Genomic DNA, 16,406 nt, shown 5'->3' on the forward strand with positions numbered 1-16,406 from the left:
CTACTCGACCGATTTCAATGAAACTTGGTTTTTAATAGTTTCTTTACATCCCAATGATACGTTGTGAAAATAGGCCAAATCGCTTCACAACCACGCCTACTTCCTATATACCAGAACTTTGAAGACGATCTGAATCGTTAACTTTACAATATATGAAGTAAGCACTAGTGAAGATATCGATGGAGAACTTTGCACAAATACTACGTTTATAGTGTGGCAGCCCCATAAAAATCACCGAAATCGGACCATAGGTTGTCAAGGCTCCATATATCGAACATGAGGACCTTGGTACTTCTAATCTAATATTAGGGTTTCCAACTTTCAATGGACTTTATACAATATATATGACGAATATGTGGGTCAAATTGTGTATTATATAATATAAATAAAGTTAATTAAATAAATTGCGAGAGTATAAAATGTTCGGTTACACCCGAACTTAGCCCTTCTTTACTTGTTACAGTTAAGATCAAACAAGGTCGGATATCCCAGGGACCATCTATTCTCTGAGCCGGAAAATTTGAAAAAATCTCATAGGATCGCTAGCGACTGAAAGTGGACGAGAAAGCAGTCAATTTAAAAAATATTTTGCAATGCTAATTGAACACGAAATACAAGCTACAAGCTTACTGCCGGGAGAACTCATTCAGTGGATTGGGAAATCTTTTATTAAGGAGTGATTTAGAATGACTTTTTATCGCGCTGAAACTTATTTGATAAACCTTGGCCTTCCTTGGCTTTAAAGCATGTCTCAGAATCTAACCATCACTTTTAAGTATTTTCTCTGAATCCCCTTCCTGATATGCCCCAATGAACATTCCTCCATCAGATTCATCAAAAAATTCACGTTTCTTCGCCAACTCGTTCAACTGAGAGACGTAGCTATTTCCTTCTTAAGTATTTAGCTCCGTTTTGACAGTCCACAGTGGTTCCGCCCTAGGCCAAAAATCAAAAAATCCATCTCATGATTTTTCGACAAAATGTATACCGATGACCTCTAAATTGTCCACACTTCCCATTTGCAAATCGGGTTTTCGTGAAAATCTAATGGTACTTTCTAAAAATAGAGTTAAATGCATGAACAACCGGATTTTTTTTAAAGCACATCAGAATTTTTTTTTTAATTTCGCAGAAATAAAGGACTTCCATTTGTTCTGGTAATTGTTCAGGTTAACGAATCAAGATTATTTTTAATGGATTTTGAAGCTAAAGGTATTTACTTTAACTTGTGAAATTAATTAAGACTAACGATATTTGTATTTTTTGTGAAATTAGTGTTTTATATCACCTATATTTTTTTGGATATTTTTTCTGCGTCTTCAATGTGTTTACATAAAGTTTTAATTGTGTTCCCCCGCGATCCCCCTTTAATTGTATTTCATATAGTATTTAGCAGAGTCTTAAGGTAATAAAAGTGTTAAAGTTGGGTGCGGAAAGTTGCGGATGTATTTGCAATCGTCAAAATAATAATGAACTTTGAATTAACTATTTTTAAGTTCAAACTCATCATAATTGGGCTAAGGAAGCTTGGAAACAAGGATAAATCGTCTTTATTTCAATCTGTGTACGGTTTACTAGAGGATACATTAAAAGTTTTTGTTCTAATTATAATGGCTGTTGAATGGCAGTGCAAAAGTGAACTGCACTAAATTGGTTGATAATTTGCTTTTTCCCTGCATTAATTTTTTATATGATATTATTCTTATAGGTGGAATATGGGGGTTGGATGAGGGAAACTATAACGGCAAATCATGTTCATCTTTTTTCACGCTTTCTTAACTTTTTTTCCTAAGCCTTACTGAAAGTTTTGACGCTCCAACCATGGCCATGAGAAGTATTTTTGCACATCATTGCCATATAATAGCAATTACTGTTCTATGGGAGCTATAGGACCTAGTAGTCCGAAGGGGCGAATTTTTTTAATATATATTTAAAATATTTTTCTAGAATTTTGGTGAAAATTTCATAGCGATATCTCAACGGGAAGTATTTACGACCGCGCCTTCATACAAGCTGAACCACTGTGCAGTCAGACGATTCGAGAATGTTTATGTTCTACTTGTATACAGGCATATACAAGCCTATTGAAGGTACTCAAGGAGAGACGCTAATCTCCTCGGAATAAATTGTAAAAAGAGGATTATATCTGCCACACGTCTTCTTCTTCACGCTCTCCTGAAAGGGAATTTAACTTGGAAGTTATCGTCGATCCTTAGGCATTGGGTTGTAATGGGCGAACTTGTTTCTCTATGAGTCATCATCTAAGATAGATTCATGTCCAAGGAGTCTGATATTCTACAGTCCGAACTATTTCAATTACAAGTAGTTATTCAGTTTGTTTTGCACTGTCAGACTATTTTTAAAAATTGGGAACCCAGTAGGTCCAAAAAACAAAAAAAAAATATTGATTAAAGTATTTCATCGAGTTTTTTGTACAAATTATAGACGGTATCGCTAAGTGTGGCAGGAATTTTGAAAAAAAAGTTTTGGGGATATCCCTTTATTGAGGAATACTTTTAAATGTGGTCGAACAATTTTATTAAAATTCAACATATAATATTTTATTTTTTCGTGCAGAACTTTTTTGGATCAAGAGAGTGTTTTTGTACTGTGTTGCATACTTTACTTAAGGAAGCATTTCGCATAATAAATATTTTCTTTATTCCAAAAATATTAGCACAGTTTGTGCAAGAAATTTGCAGTTGTGTATATACTCCGATATTTGTATAATGATAGTAAAATAAATATAACATGCCTTTGTATGTATGGATGTTCTAAGAACAATCATCTTCTTCAGAGGAATTTGCAAATGGGTAACATAACAAATGGCTTATATGAAACATAATGGTATTCGTTTATACTTTACGAACTGTTGACACATCAAACTCGCTTTTACCAAACTCTGTGCAGACTTTAAATGACATATATATATGACGTATACAATTTTATTTCAGTTAATTATAATATTTAATAATTATAGACTTTAAAAAATATGTTCTATACGCACTTAATTACCAACACACACTTATACTTTTTTATCATCGTCTTCATCATACCCCTCATAATCGCCTTCGGGAAGTTCTTCTTCACCTAAATCATCAAAATCATAGTCCTTTTCATCTGAAATCTTCCCAGTTGGCTGAGTGTCACTTGATTCATCACTAGGCTTCTGGACCTTTGCAGAACCTTCCTCTCCGACTGTTTTATTATTATTTTTGCCACTCTCATCATCAATATTTTTTTCAACGCTAGCTTCCTCAGCTCCTGATTCAGCTGGAGGTTTGTCCACCTCAGTCTTCTTGCCCTCCTCGACGTTCTGCGTACCATCATCGACGGCGTCAATGCCTTCCACGCTATCAAACTCTACACTCATATTTTTAAGCAATTCATTGAATTGTTTCTCACTCAAATCAGCTACACTCTTTCTACTGACATCACTGACATTTGTTTTACCACCGTTCTCTTCACCGTCATATAAATTTAAGCCTTTAAGGAACGCATCATTTGATGCATTATATTTCCCTACAAGCTCACTGAGATCATCATAATCAGTGATATTACCAAAAAAATCGTCATCGAGAATTAAGTCATCAAATAACTCATTATTTGAGCCTCTGGAAGTTCTATTAGTAGAAGTTTTCGGACCACGGGGTTTATTACCAATAGAATCCTTATACTCGGGCAGATCGAAAGATACGTTATTATCAGGAAGTTCATCCAAATACTGCTCATCATCGCCCAGTAGTGCATCATCAGGGGTTTCAGGAAATGATGGCCTATTCGCTCGCCTATTGCGATTTATTGCGCCAGGACCACGTCTTTTGTTGTTAGCAGGGTTCGGACGAGACTTCTTACTGCCAATCCGTGATCTTGCGGCTGCTGGACGTCGAGCATTACCGTTATTAGACGATCCGGAACCGTTGCTATAAATAATGTATTCTTACGGGTTTTATTTTTATTTTTAACTTGATAAATTTACCGTTTTTGCAATGAGCGACGATTGTTGGGTCCTGTTGCTTTCTTAAACTGTTTGCTTTTAGCGCTTTTTGGGCCAGAAAAAGCTCTTGCTGCTGCAGAATTTTGTCTTCCAGCTGCTGATTTAAAAGGACGTTTTGGCGCACTAACTGCATTGTTTGCTCTGCGCTTTTTGGGTGGAGCCGCTACAAATCTCAAAATTTTTTTAATGAATATTACACTAGGAATACATTTTGTTGCAGAGCTGTGACATACCGTTAGAAATCAGGATAATTACTGCTAAGAACAGTAGTAATGTTAGCACCCGCATTTTGTATATCTCCTCGACTGCGTAACGTTCTTTGAAGCAAACTGTCGATTATTTCGAAGTGCACGAAATTTATAGCGAAATTTGTGTGGAATTATATTAGAATATAAATCATTTGTAATTATAACAGTACAACAGCATGTTGTTATTGAAAATAGGCTTTAGCAGTACACACTTTGTAAACATTTAACCGAATTTCATTGCAAGAAGCTAAACTTCGGCTGCATAATGCAACATTTGAATAAACAACAAAACAATGGTACTCGCATTTGGGATCCAACAAATACACGTCGTCATACTCAGATTGTCTGCGGCAGCGGTACCCAACCGTTTTATAATATAGAGGAAATGGAACTCCAGAGAATATGCGTAATCTTAACGAACTCAAATTGACATGAGGTCAAATGCTCTAACAGTCAAGCTTAGAAATAACAAAGCGTGATTTAGATCCCGCCATATAAATACACAAGCTGACGGAAAATAAACCGTGAAAGAACTCAACGGGCATTGAGTTAACCTATTTTCATAATTATCAGGACCCTCGTAATCTGTTGATACATACGTTATAATTGTATATAGTTTCTTTCGCTCTGAACTTAGGGCTCTAAAGATATCTACGTACCTTTTTCAATCGTTTTAGTGTTTCTTTACCCGCTTCGTAACAGTTTAAGTTTGTCGCTGAAGGTGAATCAATATTCTTGGAAATTCTAACAGATCGATTATCTTTCTTTATTACAGTTATCTTATAGTGTTATGTATAAGGGTTATTTAAGAAGTTATTATATGTTCCAACTGTACATATCAGGGAAAGTCACACGTATTTTCAACAACTTCTTCAACCCTTCAGTGATCTATTTAAAGGCTGTGTAAGCGTCTAAATTAGAATCAATGGGAAGTAATCGAATGAGTATGACTATGGTTTAAATGTTGATTATATCATATAAAAGACTAACATCAGAGATGTTCCTACAGTTTATGACTTATGATTTGTAGACCATATTTATAGTCTGCAAATGAATATTAAACTGCTTACATTAGAAAGTTGGTCGGTGTTCTATTCCCGGAAAGCCCAGACGACTTTGTTAAATAACATTCCAGTATAGAGAAGTAGTTCTTCGAGATTTCATACATAAAAACACAATAAGTTGTTGCAAAGAGGACTACACGTTGTATTTTAGTCCAGGTTATGTTAGGTTAGTCTGGCAGGCCGCAAAGCCACGACCAGACCAGATGGAGTTCCATCACATAATCAATGATGTGTAATCATATTTTAGGATCCCCGCACATAACGCGAATTTGTGGCTCAAAAATGGGGCTCAGATGCTTTATGGTTTCACTGGGACAATGTTTTTGACATTTCCTGCAATTGTTCCTAGTCAATAGTTGGAGAAAATATTCTGAGTAGTGGAAATCGGAAAAATATTATAAGTCCCCAAAACTTCTCAACATATGCTATTGATATCTGTGTTATCTGTCTAACCCACATCAAATCTAGTTTTGATTTCATGCAAAATCCAAAGACAGTTGATTGAAAGTTTTCACCTGGAAACACAACTGACATGTAGGGCTCTCTATAGCAGGACGAGACTTATTTTAAAAGCAAGAGGTAAAGCCAGGTCTCTATTATTTCCTCAACTTTAGTCAAAATTAAAAAAAAAAAAACAAGTAAGGAAAGGCTAAGTTTGGGTGCAACCGAACATTTTAACCCAATTTTAAAATCCTATAATTAGGTAAAATTACCATGGGGCACTGAATTCTTCATATTCGATATTCGGGGCTTTGAAAAGTTATAGTCCGATTTTGACAATTTTTTCACAAGTGATGCCACAGATTATATACAGTATTTGTGTAAAGTTTTATTTCGCTATCTTCATTGGTTCTTTATGTATATTATAAAGTGAAGGAATAAGATGAGTTACATGGGAAGTTGTCGTGGTTGTGAACCTATTTCATTCATTTTCCATACGTGTAATTAGGGTGTCAAGAAAATATTATATACCGAATTTCATTCGAATTGGTCGAGTAGTTCCTGAGATATGGTTTTTGACCCATAAGTGGGCGATGCCACTCCCATTTTCCATTTTGTAGAAAAATTTGAGTGCAGCATTTCTGACGTTTTTCGTTAGTGAGATAACCCACTTTTGGTAATTTTTAACCTAACCTTTGTATGGGAGGTGGGCGTGGTTATTATCCGATTTCAACTAATTTCATGGTGTGTGGTGAGGTAGGTAAGAGAACCGACTGCAGAAAGTTTGGTATATATAGCTTTATTAGTTTGCGAGATATATACAAATAACCGATTTGGGGGCGGGGCCACACCCACTTCAAAAAAAAAAAAAATAAAACCCAATATGCCTCTTCCTAGTGCGATTCTTTGTTCCAAATTTGCTTAGTTATGACACTTTATGTGTTTTCGGTTTCCCATTTTCGAAAGCAACCCTCTCACGGTCCCAAGGATGTTCCAAGTTTCATCAAGATATCTCAATATTCAAATACGGCGGCGAAGAACTGATAAGGTGCATGCATCAGCTTCTTTGCAGAATATGGTCGGAAGAAAGCATGCCTGACGATTGGAATCTCAGTGTGCTCTGCCCAATCCATAAAAAGGGAGATCCCACAATCTGCGCCAATTACCGTGGGATCAGCCTCCTAAATATCGCATACAAGGTTCTATCGAGCGTATTGTGTGAAAGACTAAAGCCCACCGTCAACAAACTGATTGGACCTTATCAGTGTGGCTTTAGACCTTGAAAATCTACAATGGACCAGATATTCACCATGCGCCAAATCTTGGAAAAGACCCGAGAAAAGAGGATCGACACACACCACCTTTTTGTCGATTTTAAAGCTGCTTTCGACAGCACGAAAAGGTGTTGCCTTTACGCCGCGATGTCTGAATTTGGTATCCCCGCAAAACTAATACGGCTGTGTAAATTGACGTTGAGCAACACCAAAAGCTCCGTCATGATTGGGAAGGACCTCTCCGAGCCGTTCGATACCAAACGAGGTTTCAGACAAGGTGACTCACTATCGTGCGACTTCTTTAACCTGATGCTGGAAAAAATTATAAGAGCTGCAGAGCTAAACCGAGAAGGTACAATCTTCTACAAGAGTGTACAGCTCCTGGCGTACGCCGATGATATTGATATCATCGGAAGCAACAACCGCGCCGTTTGTTCTGCTTTTTCCCGCATGGATAAGGAGGCGAAGCGAATGGGTCTGGAGGTGAATGAGGACAAGACGAAATATCTCCTGTCATCAAACAAACAGTCGGCGCATTCGCGTCTTGGCTCCCACGTCACTGTTGACAGTCATAACTTCGAGGTCGTAGATAATTTCGTATACCTGGGAACCAGCATCAACAACACGAACAATGTCAGCCTCGAAATCCAGCGCAGAATAACTCTTGCCAACAGGTGCTACTTTGGACTGAGTAGGCAATTGAACAGTAAAGTCCTCTCTCGACGAACCAAAATCAAGCTCTACAAGTCGCTTATCATTCCCGTCCTGCTTTACGGTGCAGAAGCTTGGACGATGTCAACATCAGATGAGACGACACTAGGAGTTTTCGAGAGGAAAATTTTGCGCAAGATTTATGGTCCTCAGAACATTGGCAACGGCGAATACCGCAGACGATGGAACGATGAGCTGTACGAGTTATACGACGACATTGACATAGTTCAGCGAATAAAAAGACAGCGGCTACGCTGGCTAGGTCATGTTGTCCGAATGGACGAAAACACTCCAGCCCTGAAAGTGTTCGATGCAGTACCCGCCGGAGGAAGCCGAGGAAGGGGAAGGCCTCCACTCCGTTGGAGGGACCAGGTGGAGAGCGACCTGGTTACACTTGGGATCTCCAACTGGCGCCGAACTGCGAAGGAGAGAGACAGGTGGCGCACTATCGTCGATTCGGCTATAACCGGCTAAACGGTTGCAACGCCAATCACATACATACATCTCAATTTTTACTCAAGTTATCCGTTGCACGGACGGACGGACGGACAGACAGACATTCAGATTTTGACTCGTCTCGTCACCCTGATCATTTTGATATACATAACCCTATATCTAACTCGTTTAGTTTTATGACTTACAAACAACCGTTATGTGAACGAAACTATAATACTCTCTTAGCAACTTTGGTTGCGAGAGTATAAACATTATTTTAATGTAGATAAATGGTCAAAATATATCGATTACTCAGGAAATCTACAATACCGAGGTTGTTTTTGATATGTGGTTTTAAAGTAAATAAAAATGCTTTTAATTTAATGTTATGGTCAAGGACTTAGCTTTATTATAAAGATATAGATGCCCATTATGTTTTAAAAATGATTTAGAGGAAATAATCGCCACGGAAGGGCTCAATTTTCTCGCAAAATTGTGGACGTATGTTCCAGAGTAAGTCTCGTTACAATTCCTTTGTACGTTAATGGTCTGAAAGTTCATCTAGTCTAGAAATTCTCAATATAATTCGGACAAAATTAGTCGATTGTAGGTGAATAAAACTTTGAAAGTTCGGAACATTGGATCGTAAAAAGCAACATGGAGCATTAGATGCTCTTGAAATGTGTCTTTCTCCAAGAATATAATTATTAGAAATAAACAATGCATATAGTAGGACCGCGACAGTTCCAGTCGAAAAAAATTTGATTGTAATGGTCAACATCTTTGCTACGAAACTCGAAGAGAAAACAAACAAACAAACTATAGCCTTAGGAGTTTTGGTAGACTTTAAAACTTATACACTACAGCTCACTGTTGAAACTTGAAGCAGATTTCATTAGGTAATTCAGTAGAAATAAATATCAATATGCGCACCCTGTATCTAGTTGTAAAATGTCTTATCAGAAATCAAAATCGTTCAAAAAGTGCTTTACAGACCTACACATACTACATATTTATTTCTAAATATAATGTTTACTAAATTTAAGAAGCAAAGTTCTGGCAACAATCAAACAGTTACGCCCACAAAATTATATATACATATGTATGTATATGACCGTACCACTCTTGTGCCCAACACACGTCACGTAATAATCGAGTTAGCCGAGAGGACGAAGGTAGCAACCTTTAACACACCCCTCTGTCAACGAATAGCTAAATAAGGTACATATTTACATGCATGCGCCACCCTTAAAGCACCGTTAATCTAATAAATGTTTGTATAAGGAATATTATTAGAGTAGCGAATTAAAGCGTACAAGAAGTAACGGTAATTGTGGGTTGCACTTGTCTAATTATTTGCCACTTTAAAAGCGGGGCGGTGAACTCCAAATGTATTTGATGTATCTCAACTCTTAACCCTTAGCAGTTGTGAGTATGTGAATGCCATTATAATAAGGGTTGGATATTTTTTTTTTCGAAATTTTTGTATCAAAGTACAAAATTATTTATAAAGTGCCAATTGATATTTACTAAATTATATATATTATGATTTAAAATTTGAAATTTAAAAAATGCGCCTAAAAATATGTAATAGAAATCTATTTTGTAGTACACTGAGGGCGTAAGCTATTAGTAAGCACAGATCAACAAGAAAATTTATAAAATGTGATCGACAGATAATAGAATAAGTATCTTAACAGTGGAACAATATCGATGTAGACCCAGAAAAAGTTTAAACACCGCGCCAAATTCCATTCTTGCAATAAATCTGGTGGATCATGACGAGACTCATAGTTTTATATTCATAGAAGATGAATAAACCACATTTGAGATGGGACATGAGAAATAATGAATCCAATGACCAGCATTTCCTAGACTAAGGTACACCTTCGGCGAACCGAGCGAAGTGACTGGAATTGACATTAGCTGATCTAAGAACCATGTAATACAGTCCAAGCGCGTTGTCGAATCATGAGGTTCTTGGCGATCCGTTAGGAGTTTTTGGGTGTCACACAGGACAGTAGAAGATGTCTAAGTGAGACTCTCCGCAGTTGTGCAGATCTACACATTGACTTAACAGAACATAATCCAAAAAAAGTTCAATTCCAAGGCAATATTTGTAAAACAAACAAACTGATTTTGTATTTAAGGATTTCAACTCAATGGGAAACTTTTGTATGATAAACTTCTAGATGACCCCTGTCAATAAAAAGAGTAATTAAATTATACACCTTCGGCGACAATTCGACATTAGCTTAAGAATTTTGTAGAAGAGTTCAATCGCTTTGTCGAATCATGAGGGCCTTGGCGATCCGTTAGGAATATTAGGATCCCACAAAGCACAATAGAAGCTATTTAAGTGAGACTCTCTCCAGTTGCGGAGGTCTACCCCTTGACTAAACGTAGCATGATCCAAAAGAAAAGTTCGAATATCAGTCAAACTTTGCAACCAGAACAAACCGATTATGTATTTCAGGATTTCGAGTCAATGGAAAATATTTGTGTGATAAACTTCTAGATGACCCCTGTCAATAGATTAAAGAATTATTAAATTATATTTATATACAGTTAAAATAGACTTTCTGCGTTGAGCATTTATATTCTGAACTTTGTTCATAAAATATTTAAAATGAGCATAAATGACGGCTGACGTCACTTGTTATCGCAGCAGATTTCAAAAATATGAAAAAATTAAATTTATACAATAAGTTTGAACTGATTACTGGAAGCTAAAATTTATAACATTTTTTAATAAACAAAATTGCGGATTAGTGTGAGCTTCATTATTAATTAAAGCAATGAAATGTTTTAGAAGTTAAATAGGCTGGAGAATGAGTGTGGTTTCAGAAGAAGTAATACCTCGTAATTCAAGTATTTTTGTAATGGAAATTTTTGTTTAGGAATGAATTAATAGTAAAGAAATCTACTGAGTCATAATTATTATCATTTCAGTATAGAAAATACTTCTATACCACCCAGTGGATACATTTGAAAATTTTCGGAATTTTACAATAAAACACTCTCCAGATATTTAAAGATTTTTAAGTTCTTCCAAGTAAACTTTTATAAATATCAAGGAAAAGCGTGGATTTGATCTTCGTATGAAAAAGTAATAATATGAAACAATTTTTCCGTATTCCGAATACAACATTCTAAAAAGCTTGAGGTTTTTGGAAACCAATTCCTGCAAAATTGTGACTGAAAAATAAATATTACGTTACGGAATACAGAGATTATCGGAATCATATGTTTTCAACAAAAATGTGAAAATTATATGAAAATTTCCGAATGTGACACTTGAAATTTTCGGAAACCAGTTCCAATACAGTGAACAGTTTCAGTGGTTTGGAAATATTAAATATAATAACATAAGAAATAATAAGTTAGTTTTTATTAAAATAAACTTTTTCGGAGTGAAAGTTTTGGAATTTTGAAATTACAAAAATAATAAAATTGCATATTTTCGGATAAATTCAAGTAAGGTAGGGCTAAGTAGGGATGTTGGAAAACTTAATGTTAGGTATATGGGAGCTAGGTGAAGATATGACCCGATTTCACCCATTTTTGACACGGAGACTTGTTATTAAAAAAAATATTCCCTCTGAATTTCTTCAAAGTATCTGAGAGACCTACTTATATTTTAGGGAAAAAATTTATTAGAAACACTGAGGTCCTCATGTTCGATATATGGTGCCTTCAAAACTTATGGTCCGATTTCGGCGATTATTAGAAGGGCAATGCCAGACTATAAATGCAGTATTTGTGCAAAGTCCTGTTCCGATATCTTCACTAGTGTTTACTTTATATACTGTAAAGTAAACGATTCAGATTGACTCCAAAGGTATGAAGGAAGTAGGCGTGGTTTGAACCTATTTGGCCTGTTTTCGCAACATATAATTGGAATGCAAGGGAAATATTACAAACCGAATTTCATTGATATTGGTCCAGTAGTTTCGGAGATATAGTTTCTGACCCATAAGTGGGCGGAGCCACACCTACTTAAAATGTTATATACCAATTTAAGTGCAGCTCGTCTGTACCGTCTTTATAATGAAATTTAAGGTTTCTGTTGTTTTTCCTTACTGAATTAAAGCATTTTTAATAGTTTTCGACATAACCGTATGGGAGGTAGGCGTAGTTATAATCCGATTCCCTCCATTTTTGAACTGTATAAGAAAGTGCCTAAAAGAAACGACTCAACTTATTAAGGGGCGGGGATTTTTACGAAATTTTTGATTTATGATTTTAAGGATTTGATAAAAACAATTCATAAAGAAAAAACTTAAATTATTTCCAGAATTTTTTTAAATACAAAATTTACCAAATTCGCAATATTTTAAATACTGTAGATATACTCAAAATTTGTTTGAACATTGAATTCAAACCTGTTTCCTATAAATTTTAAATATAATATATAAAAAATAATAAATAAATTATAATTAAAAATTTAAATAAATTTTTTCGCAGTTTTTGGTGTTCGCAAATTACCAAAATAAAGATTTTGGAGATTTTCTGAAAGCTATTTAGATAAATTCTGGTCTCACAATGAACTATGATGAAAGTTAGCTTTTAATGCTTTGCCAAAAAATTTATCAAAATGAATTTTTTTCGGGGTCTCGGAATTCACTACATTAACGAAAATTGAGATTTTCCCAAAAATTTTGATTTATGATTTTAATGTTTTGATAAAAAAAAATTATACAGTAAAACCTGTCTAAGCTTGACACCAGCGGTTCAGCACTTTTTGTCCAAGTTACGCGAGTGTCCATGGTATGAAGAAATAATTGTTTGCACTATACTATGTTGGTACAGAACATTTTATCCAATTTGAGCGAGTGTCAAAATTATAACTTTACAGCTTTTACTGTAGTAAAAACTTAAATTATCCCCAGAATTTTCTACAAAGTACAAAATTGGCAAATTCGCAAAATTTTTAATATTGTATCCTCAAAATTTGTTTGATCAATGAATTCTTTCCTTTTTGCTAAAGGCAATATTCGAAATTTTTTGGGATCTCGTTCTTAATTTTTTCAGAGTACCAAAACTGATTTCCTGTCCTATTAGACAAACTAGTTCAAAAACTTTTTCAAAATATTATTAGGAAATCTTCCGTTATGACGCTTGTTGCCACGAGCAAGAACTCATGCTGCAAGTCTTGTGATTAATAAAATTTAAAATTCAAAAAAAAAAAATAATAATAATAATTTCAAACATACATCGCTACCACATACATAAGCTTAATATGCTAAAGTATACTAAACAAAATTTGAAAACAAGTTCATTTATAAAAAATAAAAAATAAATAAAAGCCACATGTGGCCCAATCTAATGAGCTCACAGTCAACTGACGAGAGAGGGCAAATGTGGAAAACAAGCAAACTGGAAATACAAAAATACAATTGGCTGTGTGTCTGTCTGTCTGTATGTATGTGTGTCTGTGCATGGGCATGTAGACGGGCCCCCAAAATTACTTAATGCTGAAGCCCATATAAATACTAAGTAAAACGTTAGTTACATATAGACATTCGCATGTTTGTATGTGTGTATATAGAATGTAAATAATAAAGCTAATATACACATGTATGTATATATGTATGTATGTTCAAAATGTACACATTCACCACTACTACACAAAAGCTGTTTAAAAATAATTTTATTATTGTTGCTTGGTTATCGACACGTTTTTGTAATTTTTGCTTGATTATTTTGCTCTATTCACGCAGCAAATAGCAAGAAGAAGAAGAATATGCCTTTAATATTTCTCAGTATAAGTAGTATATGACAAGTTTCAGTGAGACACACCCACAAAGTTAAATAATTTACAGTTATATACATATATGTATTTACAAATACATATATCAATATTATTACAAACTTGATTTTAACGTAACCTGCCTTCAGTTGTCGACCTTTCAGTGATAAGCGTTGGGAAATAAAATTTAGACGGAAGAATATTGAAAATATTTACTATATTCCTTTCAAAAACATGTACGTGAATATACCAATAAGTATGTACTTTAGAATGTTTATATTTAATTATTACATAGCTGGAATCAACGGGTTTATTTAAATATACACATTGTCAAAATTGTACCAAACCAATGAATCGGAATTTATGCGACAAATATTAATAGAATTTTTTTATAACTATTTACAAATCTTTTTCGATATTTCCCCTAAAAAACATCTTTACGGATGTATTATCCACGAAATATAAGAACACCACTGCCTAAGATGAGGCTCTTAACTAAACACTCTTACACAAAATTTTATTATTGCATTATAAGGTTAACCCAAAGCACCAACCATGAAGGAAGTTCTTATATGAGTCAATGTCTATTGGTTTTTAACGATAAAATCATTTGCTTTTATGCGAAGATCTCAGAACACCATTAAAAAAACAACACTTGATAGAAGGTCTCCCGGCTGTCTAAGTTATTAAGAGTAGGAGAGAGTTATTTGCATTGGTAAAGTGCTTCAGAGTATTATTACTTCCAGTTGAATATTCTTATTTCGGAAGAAAGTAGATACATATGTTATTATCGCGGAAATATTGTACCAACCGGTTGTGTATAGTAAGATCTCTTGAACTGTACAACGATCTCTTGACCTTGACCTTTACTTTAGAATTTCACTGAAGCTCAAACGTTAATAATCGATCCTGAGTGTGTAAGTTATTCCGTCAATTTACATATACGTATATATATATATATAGATATCACAATATAAAATGCGACAAAGTTTTGATTAGACATAATTTTTAATTTAGTCAAAGCCAGGATTAGACAGCACAGGTCATCGTAAACTCAACTCAGTACTTTATTTTCCCTACAGACAGTTGGTAAGTGCAGTGAATGTCCGATGACGCATCTAGGCTTTTAGGAGAGTAATTGTGAAACCACCGAGACTGAAAAGCCCTCACACAACTATGTTCTGAACCACTATGTGGCCTTGTTAAAGCTAATTAATTCACAAAGCTTTATGTCAGCACGAGACATCATCAAGAAATCCGTGATCGATACCATTGTTTTCCTATATAACGCCTGCAGTTACTTATAGGATGTACTATTCTCCTTTTTTGTAATCAAATTGTGGGTTTGTACCAAATCTGGTTAGTTTATCTGCTTCACAGTTGCCTATCTATATATATTTGCAGGTTTATCGTGACATACATAGTTCCACTAATAGCTCCAGGTATTCTTTCTCTATCTTAGAGAAAATCCAGAAATACTTTAGTAATTTCAGTGACATGATCGATTACAGTGATCTCCTCTTGAAATACACTGCAGTGATCTCTTAGTCGAAAAAGTAATATATAATTTTACTGAAAAGACACCTCCTCCTACTCGATTTTCCAATTTGGATCCGTTCGTATAGATACTTATCTCTGCTATCTCTGTGAGTCCACTTCATCCCTATCCCATTCCTCTCTAGAGGGGAAGCTAATATTGAGGGCTAAATTTAGAATTAATTCTACTGGATTACGAAAGTCCGTAATATTGAATATAATAGCAAGGGTAGTATTCTATAACATATGAGTGCATTTGTAAAAGAATGGAAGTTTTAAATATTTATCATCACAATACATAACATTTCATATGTAGAAGATACCACGAAGTACGAAATATCGTCTATTAATTCACAGAATAAGAAAAATATAGGGCATCTTCTTCTCGTCTTCTTTACTAGGAATGAAATTGTACTAAATTTATAGAATTTTGTAATTGATAAATGTTATAAAGCTGTCAAAATGAAAAGCTTTTAATTAATGTTCTTCTTGAGGTAATATGTAAATAACCTTCTCACCAAAAATGGATTAGAAACCAAGCTATTTTACGACAAATTCGGTAGAACCCCTACATTGTGGACTTTTCTCTTAAGAAAAAAGTATATTTACAAACTAAATAAAATCTTTACCATTTATCGCATAGACATTTATTTCCATGATATCTAAATTGTTATTATATTTTAATAATATATTCCGCTTCAATTAGAGCTTATCATAAGGTGGTCGAGACACAATCACTAGGAAACCACGAAACCGGTGCCACCACAAATTCACACCTATCTCTCATACTCTTCACCACTATTTTATCATGCATTTTTGTACATCGTCCCATTTGCCACGTTTTGATAAAATGGAAAACTCGTTTATCTGCTTATCATTAAAGTTAAATAAAGACTAAAGCAAAGTTCAATCATAGGCAGGAGTGTATGATGCAATTAGACCCAATAG

At 34.8% G+C, this 16,406-nt stretch overlaps 1 protein-coding gene across 1 annotated transcript; it reads right to left on the reverse strand.

Moving 5' to 3' along the window:
• Positions 1-2,975: 2,975 nt before the first annotated feature.
• Positions 2,976-4,390, reverse strand: LOC105219632 (uncharacterized). The gene is made up of 3 exons (XM_011195903.3): positions 4,231-4,390; positions 3,980-4,160; positions 2,976-3,923 (listed from the first exon to the last, which is right to left on the reverse strand). Exons 1-3 carry the CDS (start codon positions 4,283-4,285, stop codon positions 3,026-3,028), a joined length of 1,134 nt encoding a protein of 377 aa, XP_011194205.2. The 5' UTR covers positions 4,286-4,390; the 3' UTR covers positions 2,976-3,025.
• Between the last annotated feature and the right edge of the window lie 12,016 nt (positions 4,391-16,406).

The sequence above is a fragment of the Zeugodacus cucurbitae genome, chromosome 3 (genome assembly GCF_028554725.1).
Source record: "Zeugodacus cucurbitae isolate PBARC_wt_2022May chromosome 3, idZeuCucr1.2, whole genome shotgun sequence".
NCBI classification, from domain to species: domain Eukaryota; kingdom Metazoa; phylum Arthropoda; class Insecta; order Diptera; family Tephritidae; genus Zeugodacus; species Zeugodacus cucurbitae.

Excerpts from the sequence above, each read along its gene's own strand:
- LOC105219632 (XM_011195903.3), bottom strand. The coding sequence starts at position 4,285 with ATGCGGGTGCTAACATTACTACTGTTCTTAGCAGTAATTATCCTGATT. Across the intron at positions 4,161-4,230 it reads AATTATCCTGATTTCTAACG|CGGCTCCACCCAAAAAGCGC; the intron begins GTATGTCACAGC and ends TGAGATTTGTAG. Across the intron at positions 3,924-3,979 it reads CGTCGCTCATTGCAAAAACG|CAACGGTTCCGGATCGTCTA; the intron begins GTAAATTTATCA and ends CATTATTTATAG.